At 47.3% G+C, this 17,500-nt stretch overlaps 1 protein-coding gene across 2 annotated transcripts in view; it reads left to right on the top strand.

Annotated features, from left to right (window-relative positions):
- Positions 1-15,665: 15,665 nt before the first annotated feature.
- The window catches only part of LOC119441950 (netrin-1), a 171,902-nt gene continuing 170,067 nt past the window's right edge, over positions 15,666-17,500 (top strand). For both annotated transcript variants that reach the window (XM_037706630.2, XM_049661762.1), the window contains exon 1: positions 15,666-16,818. In XM_037706630.2, coding sequence (XP_037562558.1) covers positions 15,750-16,818 — 1,069 coding nt within the window. In that variant the 5' untranslated portion in view covers positions 15,666-15,749. The remainder of the gene's footprint in view (positions 16,819-17,500) is intronic.

The following is a 17,500-nucleotide window of genomic DNA, read 5'->3' as shown; positions in this document are numbered from 1 at the left end:
ACTCGAAGCACAACGATAGCGACGAACACAGTCGGCGATCGTCAAAATCTAATCAGCAGCGAAACGCGTCGGCTTTTATACATGAGTCATTGAAGGTTCCAGAGTAATCCCTGGTGCCCGAGTGTCTTCCAGAATGTACTAGACAATTCGCGTCGCTCATACAATCAGATTATATAAGTGTCGGTGACAACAGACAACGGATAGAAGCATCGATAACGTTCGAGAAACTTCCGATACATGGAGGCACGTCCTGCGCCTGGCGATAACGTTTAACCACAGGTTTAACATTGAATTGTTAGCCGGTGAAAAGCGGCCACCGGTGAAAGATAAACAAGTACACGTGTCACTATTGACTCACGTAGAAGTTTGTGCTATAGACTTAAACAGAAAGTACTATTGTTTGTTTGTTTATATAATAAAATTGTTTTTAGCAAGTGGGTATTTTCATTGCGCTGTACTGCTGCTACTGTACAGGTCAGGGACCTCTGTCAGGCCCTCATTGCCTTTTGTCCCTACACCATCTTGAGATTTTATGTAATTTCAAGCAATACATTGAAATTCGAATAATTATTTTGGTCTCCCATGTGTTATTGGTAATCAGGTCTATGTCTTGTGAATTATAAAAAAACAACAACACGCTAATATATACAAGAGAGAAAAAAATTATTCAGGCTACCTTTCAAGCGTAGAGACCTTGAGCGACGCTACAAGGTATTTAATTTCCACGGTTTCGACCGGAGCACCTGTCGTCGTGAGGGTTTACAAACAGTCGCACTTCGGCACTTATATATATATATATATATATATATATATATATATATATATATTGCAAGAAGCCAACATACAACGACACCAAGGACAACATAAGGAAAATTACTGGTACTTACTAACTTGCCACAGCTGGGGAACGATCCCACGTCTTCGCATCGCGTGCGATGCTCTTATATATATATATATATATATATATATATATATATATATATATATATGAGTGTGTGTGTGTGTGTGTGTGTGTGTGTGTGTGTGTGTGTGTGTGTGTGTGTGTGTGTGTGTGTGTGTGTGTGTGTGTGTGTGTGTGTGTGGGGGTGTGTGTGTGTGTGTGTGTGTGTGTGTGTGTGTGTGAAGAGGAAAGAAGGGTCAGATGCTTTACGGTCTGCTCCTCCGCGCTGGAGAAATAGTAGGTACGCGACTGTCACCAGACGTTTCCGTCCTTCCTGGTGTAAGCACCATTGCAGGACAGCAAAATATTTCATGCAAAATCTGTCTCAAGCCGTTCTCTTGAAAAACGTTGAAAGCTTACAGCAGCGAATGCATTTCACAGCGAAAGGCCAAGGTATCACCGTCATTGGAGAAGGTACTCTGAATTATTCATTAGGGGCGGCGTCAGGATATTCTTTTATGGGGGGGGGGGGGGGGGGGGGGGGGACTTATGCGTTGTGTTTTGACTATGTTTACTTTCCTCTCTTCTTTTGTAAATGTTACAATCAATCGATCGGAATTCCGGGATAAATCTTGTTACATATGGCACCTACGCTTCCTTCAGTCGCTCAAGACTCCGATAAACATGCACGGTGTTCTGCTTACGTCAGTGAAACGTAATAGATACCGAGGCTGCGCACGTTCAACGGATGTCAATCATTGCGCAGCTCTTCACTTCTGTGCATTACAATTTCTCCCACAATTTCTGAACGTGTTTCTTATTTTAATTGTATGCAACACACTCGTCCGAGAGCACAACAGGGTTGTGATGCGAATACCAATTGCTCGATGGCTAAAATCTTTTAACAGCTTGACTGGGCTGCAGGCCTTCTAAACACATCAGTGTGAACAAGCTATTCCAGCGACATGGTAAGATATAAATTAAAATTTACCGTATTCACACAGCAGTGCTTCTGTTAAGAAAATGAAACTTTATATAGCACATGGTACAGCACATACATAAAGACGACACGCGTATCATGCGTGACATGTATGTGTGCTGCCTTCGATCGGTTAAACAGCACTCGCGGTTATGCGACCTCAGCAGGGCAAAGCTTAGTCTGCCGAAGAGGCCTATGAGCTGAAGGCGCCTGATAAAAAGGCTATTACATCCGAGGCACGAACTTGCCGGTTCACGCAAGCAGACCGAACAATGAAGAAGTGCAGCCCATTTTTAAATCTATTTAGAACCGTTGGAACCATTTTTATCTTATCGTGGTAGTTCGCGCGGTATTTCAAGCGCCTATTCTATCACAAGCGAGAGGGTAATTGCTTGTGGTCAGAAATAATAAATTGTAATGCTTAAACAAGGCCGTCCTTTGTAAGCAGCGCTGCTCTCATGCATCTGCCTTCAAATTATAAGACATCAAAATTGACATTTTGTTTCATACCGCCTACCTTGGATCAGCTTTTCGGTGCTCTTGGGAGAGGGAGTGGGGACGCGAAATTTGGGGGGTGGTGGCCGCCCCCCCCCCCTTGCCACCCCCCCCCCCTCCCGGGCACCGACCCTGTGATTTATAAGTATACCATCCGCGAGCGGCGATGCTTTACCCAGCAGGCCGATTTTCTAAGAAAGGGGAACAGTTGTGCGATCTCTTTTCAGGGATCGCAATAGGTGTCACGGGAGCAACAGCATATGGGGCGGTGTAACCGTCGTAGTGACAACTGTATACCACTGAAACTTCACTCATAAAATTGACTATTTTTGTTTTTATTCGTTTTGTGCAGTTTGTCAGACTCTCCGGTAACCCAGCGGGCCGAGCCATATTACTTGCCATGCTGGGACGTAACCCCACGGTCGTCGGTCCCGACAGCTGTGAAGCGGCCCAACGACGTAAGATCCAAGATTTCCATACACCGGACGCCCCGCAATATGCCTCCGACCTACAACGAAGGACGAAGACGAGCCAGGGGTAATTGCTCTGCTCGCCAGTGCCCGCTTGGACAAGGATTGAACATGTTTCGTAGACGCTGCTTCGTACGCTCAAGAAGAAGCCTTCTCCTCAGTGGTCATCGACTGTGATTCCAATGTCATCCGCTGCGCTACTATCCGCACTTCTAGTGCGAGCGTTGCAGAGCAGGTTGCCATTGCTCTTGCATTGACGGACGGCGTACATGACACGATTTATTCAGACTCCAAGGCCGCTGTATCGACGTCTGTGTGCGGTCGCACGAGTGTGTATAATCTCGAATGAAAAAACACACTGAAAGCAGTCAACATAGTGGACAACTTCAGCGTGACCGATTAGCGAGGAATACAGAAACAAAAACAAAACAAAAAAAGTGTGAAGACGCATATCAGCAGGCAAAGAAAAGGTTGGATAAGGGAAGTGCTGGGTTGCACTAATTCCCCCGCACTGGGGGCGCAAAGGCAACAGCTTAACACCCAGGAATTAACAGGCACCACTGCGGATGTTGTCGGTTGGCGGCATCAGAAATTTGGGAGCTTCGAATATCGTGTTTCAACTAGTCGGGACTGCTGAATGCCAACGGCTACTGCCCTCTCTACATCCTTTGCGTTCTCCAGTGTCGGACTCGGCTGGTATTTACTGTACAACAAGCCTCTGGCCTTCGTCTGCCTCTGGCCGCTTTCTTGCTCTTCTCGTGTGAACAGCCGGAAATGAAATAAAAGCAGCAGCCCTTTCGCACACTTTGGGCGTCGCCAAGATTAGGGCCCTAATCCACTCGGCAAGCAAACAAAACAAATTTATAGAGGTTAGGTACACACACATACACGATCACACGCACAAACACCATGTTTTCATGTCCGTGCCCTTAATGTTACATTCCGTAAAGATACACCGGTGTTCAAGCCGGCCTTAGAATACAGCACTGATTTTGAGGTTATATGAGAGGGAAAAGGTGATTCGATGCAATTCGCTTTGTTATTGGCGAGGTTATTATTTGCGCTAGAGACTCCATTTGTACAGAGTAGTTTGGCGTTAACCGAATCATTTCGTGATCAGCGTAGCAAAGTGTGTGGCAGTCAGTGAGGCTGCCACCATTGTTGTCGTGGCCTGAAAACATGGCTCATACGCCCGAGGCGGATTGGCCCACACAGGTATGTATAAACCACATGCAGCAACAAGAATGCACCATTTTGTAAAGCAAGCTTGTACGTGCCACCCAAACAATGAACTTCTATTTGGCACCATATACAAAGAAAAAAGAGCGTCATGATTGTTGCCCCCCCCCCCCCCCCCCCCCCCCCCCCCCAGCGGAACCTTCCGGACGCATTCATGAACTTGTGGATGGCTGCTATGTCTGAGCCGTGGCACTAACATTTTGGGAACATAAATGCGTTGTTCATTGCAGAAAAACGGGTCGCAATTAAATTCAAGGTGCCATAGCCACATATCTATACGGCGGCAGAACTTGCAGCCCGCCGTGCCGCTGTGAACTATGTCACTGCACAACCAGCAGACAAATGGATCGGGTTTTGTGACTCAAAAGCCGCTCTTGACAGTGTCAAATCTGCTTTACGTCACAGTACATATGAACAGATGATATCTGAAATAAGAAGCATAAATTATCATGATCTGGAAAAAGGGCACGATGTCATCTTTCAGTGGCTTCTGGGTCATTGCGGCATTGTATGCAATGACCTTTCTAACAAGGCTGCCCGGTCTGCCCACGGAGTCACCCAGACGAATTCAATTACACTAGCAAGAATGGAAGCTGCAAGAGAAATTCGTTTTCTTGCTCGCACAAGGACACAAGCTTTCTGGAGCACTCCGAACGTATAGAATTGCCACCAACGTACCCTGGATCCTTTGTTACTGCTTCAAGTGCAAGCTAGCCTATCCTGCGGGTATTCAACAGTGCTCTACAACCTATGGCTTGTTGTGGCATTTACGAAGGCGCATTTATTCGGTCTTGAAATGGCCAATACACCAATGTGCGACACCTGTGGTTCTGAAGAAAGTAACGAATACCTGTTGTGCACTTGACCTCGCTGCGACGTCCAGCGCATCTCTTTACAGACCCGACTAAGCCGACTGGACAATAGTAGACCATTTTCTGAAACAATATTCTTGGACCCTGGCCACATTCGTCGATGGCGCCGAAAGCTATTCGTGCGCTACTGCAGTTCTTGAGAAACACCGGCCTCAGTGACCGATTGCAGTCCTGCGATGCGCGCAGTGCTCATTCTCTGCTTGTTTTTCTCCTTGTTTTCATCTTTATATTCCTCCTTTTTAGATGCGAAGCAGCTTATGGCGGGGGCTTTGTCCGACCCTTCCGCGGCGTCCCCCACAGCGCATGCGCGTCCCCTCCCTATCACTCTCCTCTCCTACGCCCCCCCCCCCCCCCCCCCATTTTCTCTCCTCTACGAATCCTCTACTGTACGGAGCGGCACCCACGTGCCACACCCCCCACAGCGCATGCGCGTCCCCTCCCCCTCTCTCTCCTCTCCTACGCTATATGGTATAAATATAGTATAAATGTTTTCGTTACATACCGTTTTAGCAAGCGACCTCCTCTGACCGATTTTAAAGACGCCTTACGTCAAAAAAAAAAATGTCACAGTTTCGCCCTAAGAGCGAAGCAATGAATGCGGTAGCAACACAGCAATGTCATACGAAGTAAGGTGAGCGGCTTTGGTAGCAATATGAATTCTAGTAAACATGAGCTGATTAAGTAAGCAGTTGTGCTGCGGCGTAAGTAAGTAGACCGACATGAAGAGAGACTCGATGACCACGAGAAGGCGCGTGTGAAACGGTGGTGTTGGTGAGAAGCGCTTCCCGTGGGCAGCGCGTGCGAAGGGACACACCTGTAGCGCTGCACTGCCGACCCGGGCAGCATTGCATGTGTAGCGTGCGTTGGAAAATGTGGCTCGACTATTACTAACTGATTGAACAAGCGTGGTGTGAGCACGCACAAACAAACATGAATAGATCACACTGAATGACTGCAGACAACGACTGTCAAAACGCTGGCAGCAAGCGCATACGCCGCAGCAACGGGCGAAGGTGCGTGCGCTATCGCTTCAACGGAAACTGAGCGGCGAATGCACGGCGCATAAAGGTCAGAGCCGTGTGGAGATAAGCGACGGTGCGAGCGAGCGACGAGCGCGGTTGTTGGCAGAGTAGAAGTGCGCCCCCCCTCCCCCCCCCCCGCTCCCTCCGGCGCTGACTTCCCGCTTCCTTGCTTGCGCGTGGGAGATTGAGTGCGCTCGCTCTCCGTGATAGCGCGCGTCCCCGCACGCTTCCGCTGGGCAAACGGCGCGCGGCGAAGATTTTATCTATAGGGAACCTCACGGCGACGACGACGGCGACGCCGACGGCAGAAATCCGGTTGAAGTGTCCATATAATTGCTATCGCAATAAAACGGCAATATTGCGCAAGACGCCTGTAGCTTATTAAAGTAACGCAACCTATTCTTGTGTCTCGTTGTGTTCCAGGAAACACGAGTTACCCCAGTTGGTCCGAACGTCTATTTTGTAGTTGTAAATGTATATTATACGCTATGCGACTACCTCGACAAAAAGCAAATATTCACCACATTTTTCACCATGCGAAGGCTTCAGCTAGATTTCTTTCTTTTTTTTTTGCCTAACTTGGAAGAATTAGCCAAACTATTCCTACTACTTTTCGTGCAAACGTACAGGAATGTCCACTGGTCAAATGAAACTCAAATTCCTCCAATTCTGTGCCTCATGTACTTATTTATCAACTTGGAGGCGTGAAAAAATGTTTTGCTATCAGACACAAAAAATTTGCTAGGAACTTTCTGCTGAATATACTGAAGCAATAACTACCACTTTATTGTTGCAAAATGACGCCACAGTGTTTCGACCGACTCGCTTTTACTGTAAAGCTGGCTTTGCTGTGAGCAGCGTGTTAGGGCAGAGAAGCCAGCACCCTGGTTCTGACATGCCGTAAGCACTCTGTCATAGGAGCGACACCTATACAGAATAACTGGAATACATTTTAGATGTCGGAAAATTATCATACCTTTCGACAATGGCATTCTTATCTGCTGAAAGCAGATTTTACCACAGCGTAGAACAGAAACAGCGCGAAAAGAACAGAGAACGAAAGAATCTGACTCCATGGCCACATGGGCTTGAGAACTTGATAATAGAGCGAACAGACATGCCTTTAAGCCTTGCATTTAACGCCATTCCACATCATAAATGGCTGTGATACTTTTTTTTTACTTTTGTCAAAGATTGTGCCATGCGGTAGCGCTATTGTACTGATACCTAGGGATTGCCTTCAGACGTATTCATTGACGCTGTCGTTTAAACCTTCATTTACTCCACCTACCTCATCTAACTCATTAAGGTTCACCCCAAATCATGCTTTTTGCGCAACTACACGGTACCAACACGAGCACCGTGCAAGACGCCAGCCGCAGCAAGCGTGAACGTAAAATGGTATATGTGCAGTGTGTCCCAGCTAACTTGAGCCAGAATTTAAGATACACCGGTGCGCTATAGAACGACGCAGTTAACAGGATGTTTCTGGCCACCCTAAGGGTCAAGTCACACTATTTTTGTATTCTGTCTCAATGCATAGTTAGCGAAGTTTGGTTGACCAACTTCGTAAGTGTGAAATTTAGAGCAAAGCTTCCAATCAGAAAGCTCTACACAGCGTTTTAAAAAGCATTCGATTCAGGAAAGTTCTACCCCTACTTTTTACGTAATAATTATTCCGCGTACTAAAAAAAAAAGCTCGCGAGAAAAATAAATTGCCAACCCGCTAGCTCATCGCGATCATGATGCTCTAAATAATGGCGCGTATGAAGAAAAGGCGCTTGTAACATATTGCGCGGCCGCTGAGGTAGGGAAAGGGCAGCTATGATTTCGTGTTCTTCAGCCTGCTTATCATTATCATGAACCGTCGCAGCTGTTCCTTTTGGCACTGCCAGCGAGACCGATCGCTAGCGTGAAGTTCGCTGCAAACGTCTGCGTCACTGCCTGTCACTTACTCAACGTCAGGACACTAAGTCGAATGCACTATTTCTCATGTTCAGCATGTTTGAAAGCACTGCGATTACTGTGTGGAAGCGGGTAGTTATGTGTTTTAAATCGCAGCTTTCATTGCGTATCTGATCACGTGATTTGACGAGTCGCCGTCATCGTCTGTCTCGCTGAGCAGGAACTGTCGTTCAATAACGAAAGAAAATCACGAGCTCGATGGTTGGTTCCGACACAGCGCAGAAGCCCGTGATGTTGATCAAAGCTTCGCTTACACCGACTCCAGCAGTGCGCAGGATCTGCGTTAAGGCGAAAGCCTTATATGTGTCGTGGTGAGATCTCCGTTCCAAGGCCGTTTCAAAACCATGTCGTCGACACGAAATGGTCCTTTTAGGATAAGAGGCGATAATGGACACAATACCGCAATTACGGGTGGAATAATGATTAAGCAAGTGAAGTAAAGTGATATTGGGTACGCGGAGAGGTGAATGAGGTGAATTAAGAGTGAATTGATGATGAATTAAAGGGGTTTAGTTGGGTGATAGGAGTCAAACAAAAGGTAATGATGAGATTGAGTGAGCTAAGATAATGGATAGTAAATGAGAGTGAATTAAGAGTGAATCAAGGTGAATCAAGTGGTGATAGGGTGAATCAAGAGTGATGAAAATTGGAAATTTGGAGTATTAGAGCAAACCAAGTGTTATGGACGTAAAACCAAGATGATAGAGTGAATGAAGGTGACCCAAGCAGTGATCTGGTGAATAAGGAGGGAATGAAGTGTGAGTTAAGGGTGTATCAAGGGATTACGGAGTGGAGCAGTGACTTGGAAAAAATATATGCGAGATTTGAGGGTCCAAGTGATGATGAATCAGCAAAAAATAGCGCTGAGTCACGGTTCGAATTTGGTGAATCATAGGAAGGATGACTTGTAAAAAAACATGATGGCTTGCAAAAATGACTAAATTATGGTTTCAGAGTGATGATGAATCAGCAAAAAAAAGTGCAGAGTCAAGAGCCGAGTTTGGTGAATCAAGGATGACTTGCAAAAATCACTTTGCAAAATGTGTAAGAAATGTGAATAGAGAAAATAGAGAAAAAGTCAAAAGAAATTTTACAAAGCGTAAAAAGTGGTCGTCGTGTCAGAGTTAGCGGTGCTCGGGCTTTCGCCTTCAAGTGGTCTTAGTTGTAGCATAAGGGACCCCTAGTAATTTTCTTGTTTTTCACGCAGAATTGTTCTAAAGCGGAGATTTATATGTCTAGGCGAAATCGTATATGGGTAGGCGAAATCGTCTGTATACAGAAAACTATCATCATCAACATTGGCTCGAGCGTCGTCATCTTCTTCCGCAGCTGGCTCGTTGACGCCTCTCGGATTGCGCTCGTGCTCGTGCTCGTGCTGGTGCTCGGCACGCGCTCGTGCCAGTGCTCCCGCGTTCGTCGTCGTCGTCGTCGTCTTCCACAGCAGGCTGTGCTGCCGCTCATCATTCCAGCGTAGAATTTCACTTCTCTTCTGTCGTCGTAATGGGGAGGCCACGTTTACGGAGGTATGAGCCATTTCTTAAGGGGGTATGAGTCATTCATCGTCTTACCTAACGGACAAGTTTAATTTGAATCAATTTAATTTCGAAGAATCGCAAGTGGCAATGGTGTGCGAATGCTGCTAACCACGCCACCACGAAGAATCGAAACATCTAACGCAAGTGACAATAGACAGTTTTAGCAGAGCGTTCACGGTCCGCTCCACTCAGACCGTCGTGTCCGAACGATTCGCGCAGAGCCGCTCAGCGGAACGCTAGCGGGAACCCTAATGCGCGTGCGCACAACGCTCATATCGGCAGCGGAACGAAGAACGCTGCCCACGGTCCGCTACGAAGCCATTTGAGCGGAGCGTTAGGATGCGTCTACAGGTTGCTTTGCCGTATTACAGCCGCGCTGAGCGCGCGTGGCCGGCGTCTCTGGCAGACGCGCTTGTCAAACAAGCCAAATCAACGCAGTTCATGCAGCCAGCGGTGTGCGTGAAACGTTAGCGGAGCGGAGCGTAAGCAACGCTCTGCTAAAACTGTCTAATGGCGGACTGCGGGCATACCGTCAGTGACGTCGTTCTCTCCGTCGCAGCCGAAAGTGTGCGTAACCTCATAATTGAGAAATACTTTAATGAACCCTCGGGATTGACCCAGTGATAAACACCGGGGCCGCACGTTTCAGCTTCGCTGGTTAACCATCTTCAGGGAGTGGAAGGGCCGACGAATTTTCTCAGTACGTATTAAGATAAAAGAAAGTGCTGAATCAGACGTTTTCTTGTAAGCTCTGTAAGTTTCTCCTTGTTGTTTTTTTTTCTTTAGTTTAAATTACCAATTGTTCTTCACTAAGCCTTATGCATTATTTTACATAATGCAAAAAAGAATTGAGTGATTGGCTCCATAGAGTGGCCAACAGTCATCTGCTATAACGCACGAGCACACTTTCAAACCTCGGCTAAAGTTAGCAGGGATATTTTGTATATTCTGTCCCGGTGACGCAACGGATGAGGGGGATTATGTTGGCTACTGCTGGCTGTGCTGGTTCAGTGGCTATGATGTTCTGCATGTAAGCGCGCGAACTCATGGGTTCGGCTCCCGGACTCGGCGATCGCGTTCTAATGAGAGTGGTAGCAAAGACGCTCATGCACTAATAGTTACATGAACTTTAAAGAAACCCAGGTGATCCAGATTAACCCTGAGAATAATCCAGATTTCCTACGGCGTTACTATTGCACCAGTGTGCAAATCATCTGAGTTGCCCATGGCCCATCACATGCCGACGACCTCGCTGTCCAACTATTGTTCTACCAACTTTCCGGAGCCAGATTACACCTTGCTCTTCCCGCAATTGTCTCTCTCTCTCTCACCCGAAAAAAATGTGGAGATCGATAGAATAAAATGTTCCACAGGTTTCCACACATTAATATAAATATGGTGCAACTTGAACTATTCCGTTTATCGCTACATTTCCACAAAGCTTAACTTGCATTCGTCCGTCCGTATGCTGAGTGAATGCAATTTTATTATGCAACTCTGTTTTCTAAAGATATTCAAGACATTAAATTATGGGGACAATGCGTTTAACCTTCAGTGTTGTGACACTACCAACTATAGTTAAGTTTGAAACAGCATCTATATATACTAATACCAAGAAACCGTCAAACATGGCAGCGAAATTATACTTCAGTGCTCACTGGACGTTTCATGATGTTTACATGCTTTGCAATATATCCACGTCATTTTTGAAGGTCTGAAGCTATAAGAAACCTCTCTTCATGAAGAAAAGTTGAAGCTGACTATTTATTTATTTATTTATTCAGCAAGCAGCATAGCGCTATGCAGAATATGAAAGAAAGCTCTTAAAGTCTCTTCAGGGGCCGAGACAATTTTTTGCGACTTCGGGCGATGCGACGTTGCATAAAGTCCGGATGGCTGCAAGCGCGCTATTAGAAAGAAAGCTTCGTGTAAACTAAGTGCTAAGCATGGCAGCAAAAATGACGTGATAACGAGAAGTCATAAGCCTCTGGCGTAATGTAATGACGAGGAGAATTTCAAGTTCCCAAAAGAGCATTTTATAAATACTCCGAGCCTAGGTAGACAAAGTCGCTCTCTCCCTTCGTCCCATCGTTTTTCCTCTATAAGGTGCACGAAATTTCATTCATATAAGCTCACCATTTGTCTCATGAAAGCATTTCTGAGTTTTACATATGTAATTAGCATGAATAGGAAAATCTGAGTTGGCCTGGATAGCTAAAATTGATGCCTCTCTTAAGCGAGTCGTTTCTTCGTTGAGCTCGGTCCAATGCATCGTGTAACTATGAAACACTCACGGTAAATGAGTACGCCCTGTATAATAGGGCGTCATTTTATATGTTGCTTAATCCAAATGTTGGCTCTATGAGTGCAAGGAGTATACGTGTTCCGCACGGGCTACAGTGGAGTGATTCTGGGACATTAGCGTGATAGACGTACTATTACTGCTCTGAAAAGTTAGTGTTATGGGTGTGAGAAGCCCGCTTCGTACTTCGTCGCTTCTACGTGAGGCAATGCGCTTCAGCGAGCCTCGAAATACAACTCATGACTGCATCGTCTCCTGTTATCGTCATATAATCATTCATCAATATATTATTTGTGGAGGAGCCGAAGACAACGTTGCGGCATAAGTTGCCGACCCCGTCTGAGTAAATGAACCATTCAGGCTCACTAACGCCTGATTTAACGTCACTGCGAAACTCGTTTAATTCACGTGAATGTCCACAGCCTTACCCCTTCAGCACTCTTTTCAGTTGGCAATACAACAATCCCCAAACTAGAACTTCATTGTCGCTAAGTTCATGCAAAAGGGGTCAGTTCTACCACATTTTCGTCGTCAGACTTCAAAAAATAATTTTATCCTTAGCATTTTTGTCATTTCTTCTCGCTTTCGCAGCAGACAATGCACAGCGGGATTTTATTTGCCTTGCGCAGAAGTAAAGAAGACTGACGTTCACGAGAGTGGCAAGTCGTCGAAACTATTTCACTGGAGAATACATGGTTGCGCTAACGGGAAAACAAAGACTTCGAAAGAAAAGTAAGAAACGATAGGTCGGGTGCTAATAGGTCAGCGCCCGACCTATCGTTTCTTACTTTTATTTCTAAGTCTTTGTTTTTCCGTTAGCGCAACCATGTATTCCTCAGATCTCAACCAACTCGCCCAGCAACAAGTTCTATTTCACTGGAGCTCACCATAATAAATGACAAGGATCCGTTAAGCCACAGGAAATATTTACTGGGTGCGGCTAGACTGATATCTGAATTATCATATTAACAAAAAATACAATCTGTTCCGTAATGATCTTTAGGGCGATAAAATTGCTAAATTAGCTAAAGAAACTATCTGAAACAATATGCTGGCGCTTCTACTACGACACTTGACCTCCGTGAGGGCAATAAAATTTGATTGATTAGACAACTTGATTGTGAGTCCTGCGAAGTTAATTCGGGGCGGGCCTTAGCCCCGGCCTAGGCTTCGGCCGTGAGCCCTTGGGCTTGGGAGGAATTCCCTTTTTATGCGCTTCGTTCACTGTATCAGCATATTTTAATGACCAATTATTTATTTAGTGAATGAATGAGTCGTTAAGTGTCACATAAATATTTGGTAAGGTAAAGACAAGTCCACAGTATTCTGACCTGACTGCTTGTTTCAATTCGCCATCATCAAGGAGTTGAGAATGTTCATAAACTCGCCGAATTAAGAGACAGTGAGGTGGTGCAACAGAATGAGGCCTGGAGTTGACCAAGTCGGCTCGCAACCTTTTGGCCAGGCGCAAAGGGAAAAAAGAAGCGAGTGCTTTACTTTTCTATTATAGCAATAATTCTGAACACAACAGCAAAAAAAAAAACAACTAAATAAATAAGTCTCGAGAAGCCACTTGACAGGCATCACTTCTCAGGCGTCGCGAGTACAGACGCCATTTGTCACCCGCACAATACCGAGAAAACGACGATGTGTCGCGGAACCAGCGTGCTAGACTATTCGCATTTTGGACGTGTGTTATTCATCAGAAAGACGAACAAGAGACCAAATAAAAAACAATTAACTACCAGATGCCTCCTTTTGACTGATGTCGACTGTCCGTCCTTTTAGGGTCTTTGCATTTTCTTTTTTTTTCCCTTGATTCTCTCTGCCACCTGTCTTTCTTTATTTCTTTTCTTGTTTCTTTCTTTCTTATTATTCGTCCGGTCATTTACATAGTTTGGGAGCTCTTTACTTTTCTAGGTTTCCCTTGGGTGCTTTGGCAGAATTTGCGATTATATTTAGGTTTCGTTTTCGGGTTTTTACTTAATACCCGCTTTTTTTCTTGTTTTTTTCTCAACTGTTGTTTATTGTCTTCCTTGCTACCCTCATTACCCGCTCATTTTCTTTTCTTTTTCTTTTTCTCCTGTAACTTTCTTCTTCACGGACAATGCTGGCACTACGGCGCTCCCTCAGCCTTCGTCGACGTCTGCATCGACGAAGACAACGACAGCGTTTCAGGCTGTCGCGCAGTGCTCGTGCTGACCTGAGCCTCGGATACAGTGTTGTGCCAGGCTAACAGTGCTTTTAAACACGTTCCGGTAAATCTAGTCTCCCCGTAACATTATTGGTGGAGGTGCAATTTTGACCAACTGTGCACTGCGGACCTGACAACCTGACACTTCTCAGAGAAGTTGTATAGTTCGAAGGAATGAGTGCGTCTAATTGTATTGTTGGCATGCTATGTTTCCTAGGCGGAAAAGATGTAACCCTGCTGGATTTCACGAAAGATACTAGTACTGACCCCGGGGTTTTATACAGGGTTAGAACCGGATAGGGAGCAACCAGAGTGGTTGCTCCCTGTCCAGTTTTGTCTTTATTAAACTTGTTCGCTTATCACGCTGTCTCCGGAAAAACACAATGGGCCCGGATGATCAGTAGAGTGCGGCACTAAAATGTTATACACAGGGACATCGGAAATGCCTCGGAGTTTCGCCCACGGGGCCACTGCACTGTGCTACCTCTGGAGTAGCGTACACAAAACAAAATCGAAAGAGAAATTTTGAATAACAACTGCAATATTGGAAAACCTTGTTCGATGCATGCGACATATTAGTATGCCTTGGTAGAAAATACATTCGTGATGCACTCTGAACTCGCATTTGAATTCACTTGTTAGAGTTCTTTTTGTCCACGATGGTCGCTGAAGGTGTAGCAGACAAGCCATTCTTCAGGGCACTATGGAGGGTAACATGACGTCATTGCGTTGTCTTATTTTTTTAATTATTGAAAAATATTGGGTAGGAAAAGACAAAGCTTCATTACCGAAACTTAAATTTCATTTGTTCTCCGTAGGTGTCATAACTGACAAGAACATGTGATATTTAAGAAAAGAAAACGGCACTTCTTAACAGGACCAATACAGCACGTGGTTCTTTCACTACCGCCGCAGTGGTAGCAAGGCGCAATCAAAAATGAAAGTCATCGAAGATGGTGTACTGATCCACAAGCACACCTGATAATCAAAAAATAGAAGTTAAAAGGCACCATGCATTGTCGCGAGTCATTTTTGTTTCGCAGCTGAATTTCGCTCCAGATATTTTGCCTCTCTAAACGGTACGAACATTTTGCTGCTGTAGCCGATGCTCCTTAATTTTGTCGTTTATTCCAAATGGAGATTAGTTCGTCGCCTTACAGTGGCGACGTCTACTTCTTTTTAGTGATAAATGCGCCGGATGAATGACGATATCACAAGCGGAAACTAAACACCTTAAATAATACTTAAGTATTCCAAGAAAACGCAAGAACTTTCGCGCATTTCCAATATAGCCCAACTTCGCAAAAGCCCTCCTCGTGGTGTGGTCACATCTTTCGTCGTACCTTCTTTTCGGAAGAAAAAAAAGAAAGTCAGCCACAAGAAAGTTTCTCGGCTTTAACAACGCACCACTGGCCCACTCCTCGGCTCTTTCTCCTTTTGTTGTCGAGCCCTCCGCAGCTTCTTTTCCCTCCAAGCTCCGGTGCTTGTTCTCTCCGAGTGTGCAACAGCGTGCTCCGACGCGTATCTCTCTTCCCTGCGGGGCGCGACAAAACGGCGGGAGAGGGGCACCTGGTCGGCGTGCGGTGGGGGGAAGCCGCCCCCTCCGGTGCGCGCGGGAGAAGCGCACCCGCTAGCGCTCCAGCGCCCTCGCGCACCGGGCCGTGGCGCGCGACCAATGGGAGGCGGCGCGGGACGGGACGGGACGGCGGCCCCATTCGAAGCGGCCGGAGAAGAGCGTCTGCGGCAGCAGTATGAGGAGCGCGCCGAGAGCGCGGTACGCCGCTTGTCTCCTGTGAATGGGGGCCCCCAACGCGGTGCTCGTGTCCGGCGGCGGGCCGCCGCTGGCCCTGCTGCTTGTCCTGGCGCTGGCGGCGACGGCAGCCGCGAGGGCCGCTTCTTCGTCGTCGGCCTTCCTGAGCTCCATGTTCGCCGCGCAGACGCAGCAGGACCCGTGCTTCGACGAGATGAACAACCCGCGCCGGTGCATCCCGGACTTCGTGAACGCCGCGTTCGGCAAGGAGGTGCGCGTCAGCTCCGAGTGCGGCAACCCGCCGTCGCGCTACTGCGCCACGGCCACCGACGAGAAGGGCGAGATCGTGCGCAACTGCCAGATCTGCGACGCCGGCAACCCGAAGCGCCGGCACCCGGCCGCCTACCTGACCGACCTGAACAACCCGAACAACGTCACCTGCTGGATGTCCGAGCCGTTCCAGCAGCCGCTGCACAACGTGTCCCTGGTGCTCAGCCTGGGCAAGAAGTACGAGCTGACCTACGTGAGCCTGCAGTTCTGCGGCGCCAAGCCGGACTCCCTGGCCATCTACAAGAGCACCGACCACGGCCGCTCGTGGCAGCCGTTCCAGTTCTACTCGTCGCAGTGCCGCAAGATGTACGGCCGCCCCAACCGTGCGTTGATCACGAAGGCCAACGAGCAGGAGCCGCTCTGCAGCGACCCGCAGTCGAGCACCGAGCAGCTCTCCGGCGCTCGCATCGCCTTCTCGACGCTCGAAGGGCGCCCGTCGGCCTACGAGTTCGACAGCAGCCCCGTGCTGCAGGAGTGGGTCACTGCCACCGACGTCAAGGTGGTCTTCAACCGGCTCACCAACTGGGCGCTGCCGGAGCCGGCCGACAACGAGACACTGGTGCCGGCGCGCGACGCCTCCTACTACTACGCCGTGTCCGACTTCGCCGTGGGCGGCCGCTGCAAGTGCAACGGCCACGGCTCGCGCTGCGTCCAGAACAGGGACGGCCAGCTGGCCTGCGAGTGCAAGCACAACACCGCCGGCCGCGACTGCGAGAAGTGCAAGCCCTTCTACTACGACCGGCCGTGGGGAAGGGCCACGGCACACGATGCCCACGAGTGCGTCCGTAAGTACACGCAGCAGCACGATTTTTACCCGAAGCACTTTTTTCCACTATACCTTTTCTTTACAGATGTGTCTTTGCCGTTTAAACCCCACCGATAAGAGATGCATGACGTTTGAATTGGTGAATGCCTGTGTGCGAATTATCGTGGTTCCCTTCATTGACATGGGAGCTCTTCCTTGATTGTTCTTACGAGGTGTGAGCAAGATGAGGCTGAAGAATTCCAAGTCATCTTGGCACACTGCAACGTATGACGTGGATGAGGGATGGACAACACAAACGTGCGCGCGAAATGCACCAGCAAACACTCTCTCATAAACTCGTTTAGTTCAAAAAGTCAGTCTCTCTCCTAGACAAATCTGAAGCAACGAAATAATGCAAGCCAGTGGATGGGCGCTCTGCTTATGCTTTGACTGCAGAAGTGCCCATTCACTGTTGAAACACTTTTGCTTATTTCACCTATGCCTACCAAGGAACGTGTCTGCAACCAACATGCGCGTTCGTTGCGCTTGAGGATCCGCTTATACCCACTGTCGGCAGGATGTGTCCTATAGAATAACAGGGCATCTTACTGTACAATTTCCGTGCTTGCAACGTTAAATATATGCATCACAAAGCAATGTTTGGGACATTGAAACTTCAAAAACATTATAAAATAAGGATTATCGTCAGTGACGTCGTAGAA

This window comes from Dermacentor silvarum, chromosome 2 (genome assembly GCF_013339745.2).
Source record: "Dermacentor silvarum isolate Dsil-2018 chromosome 2, BIME_Dsil_1.4, whole genome shotgun sequence".
NCBI lineage: Eukaryota > Metazoa > Arthropoda > Arachnida > Ixodida > Ixodidae > Dermacentor > Dermacentor silvarum.
The sequence above is the reverse complement of the archived record's forward strand: the minus strand, read 5'-3'. Positions and strand labels throughout refer to the sequence as shown.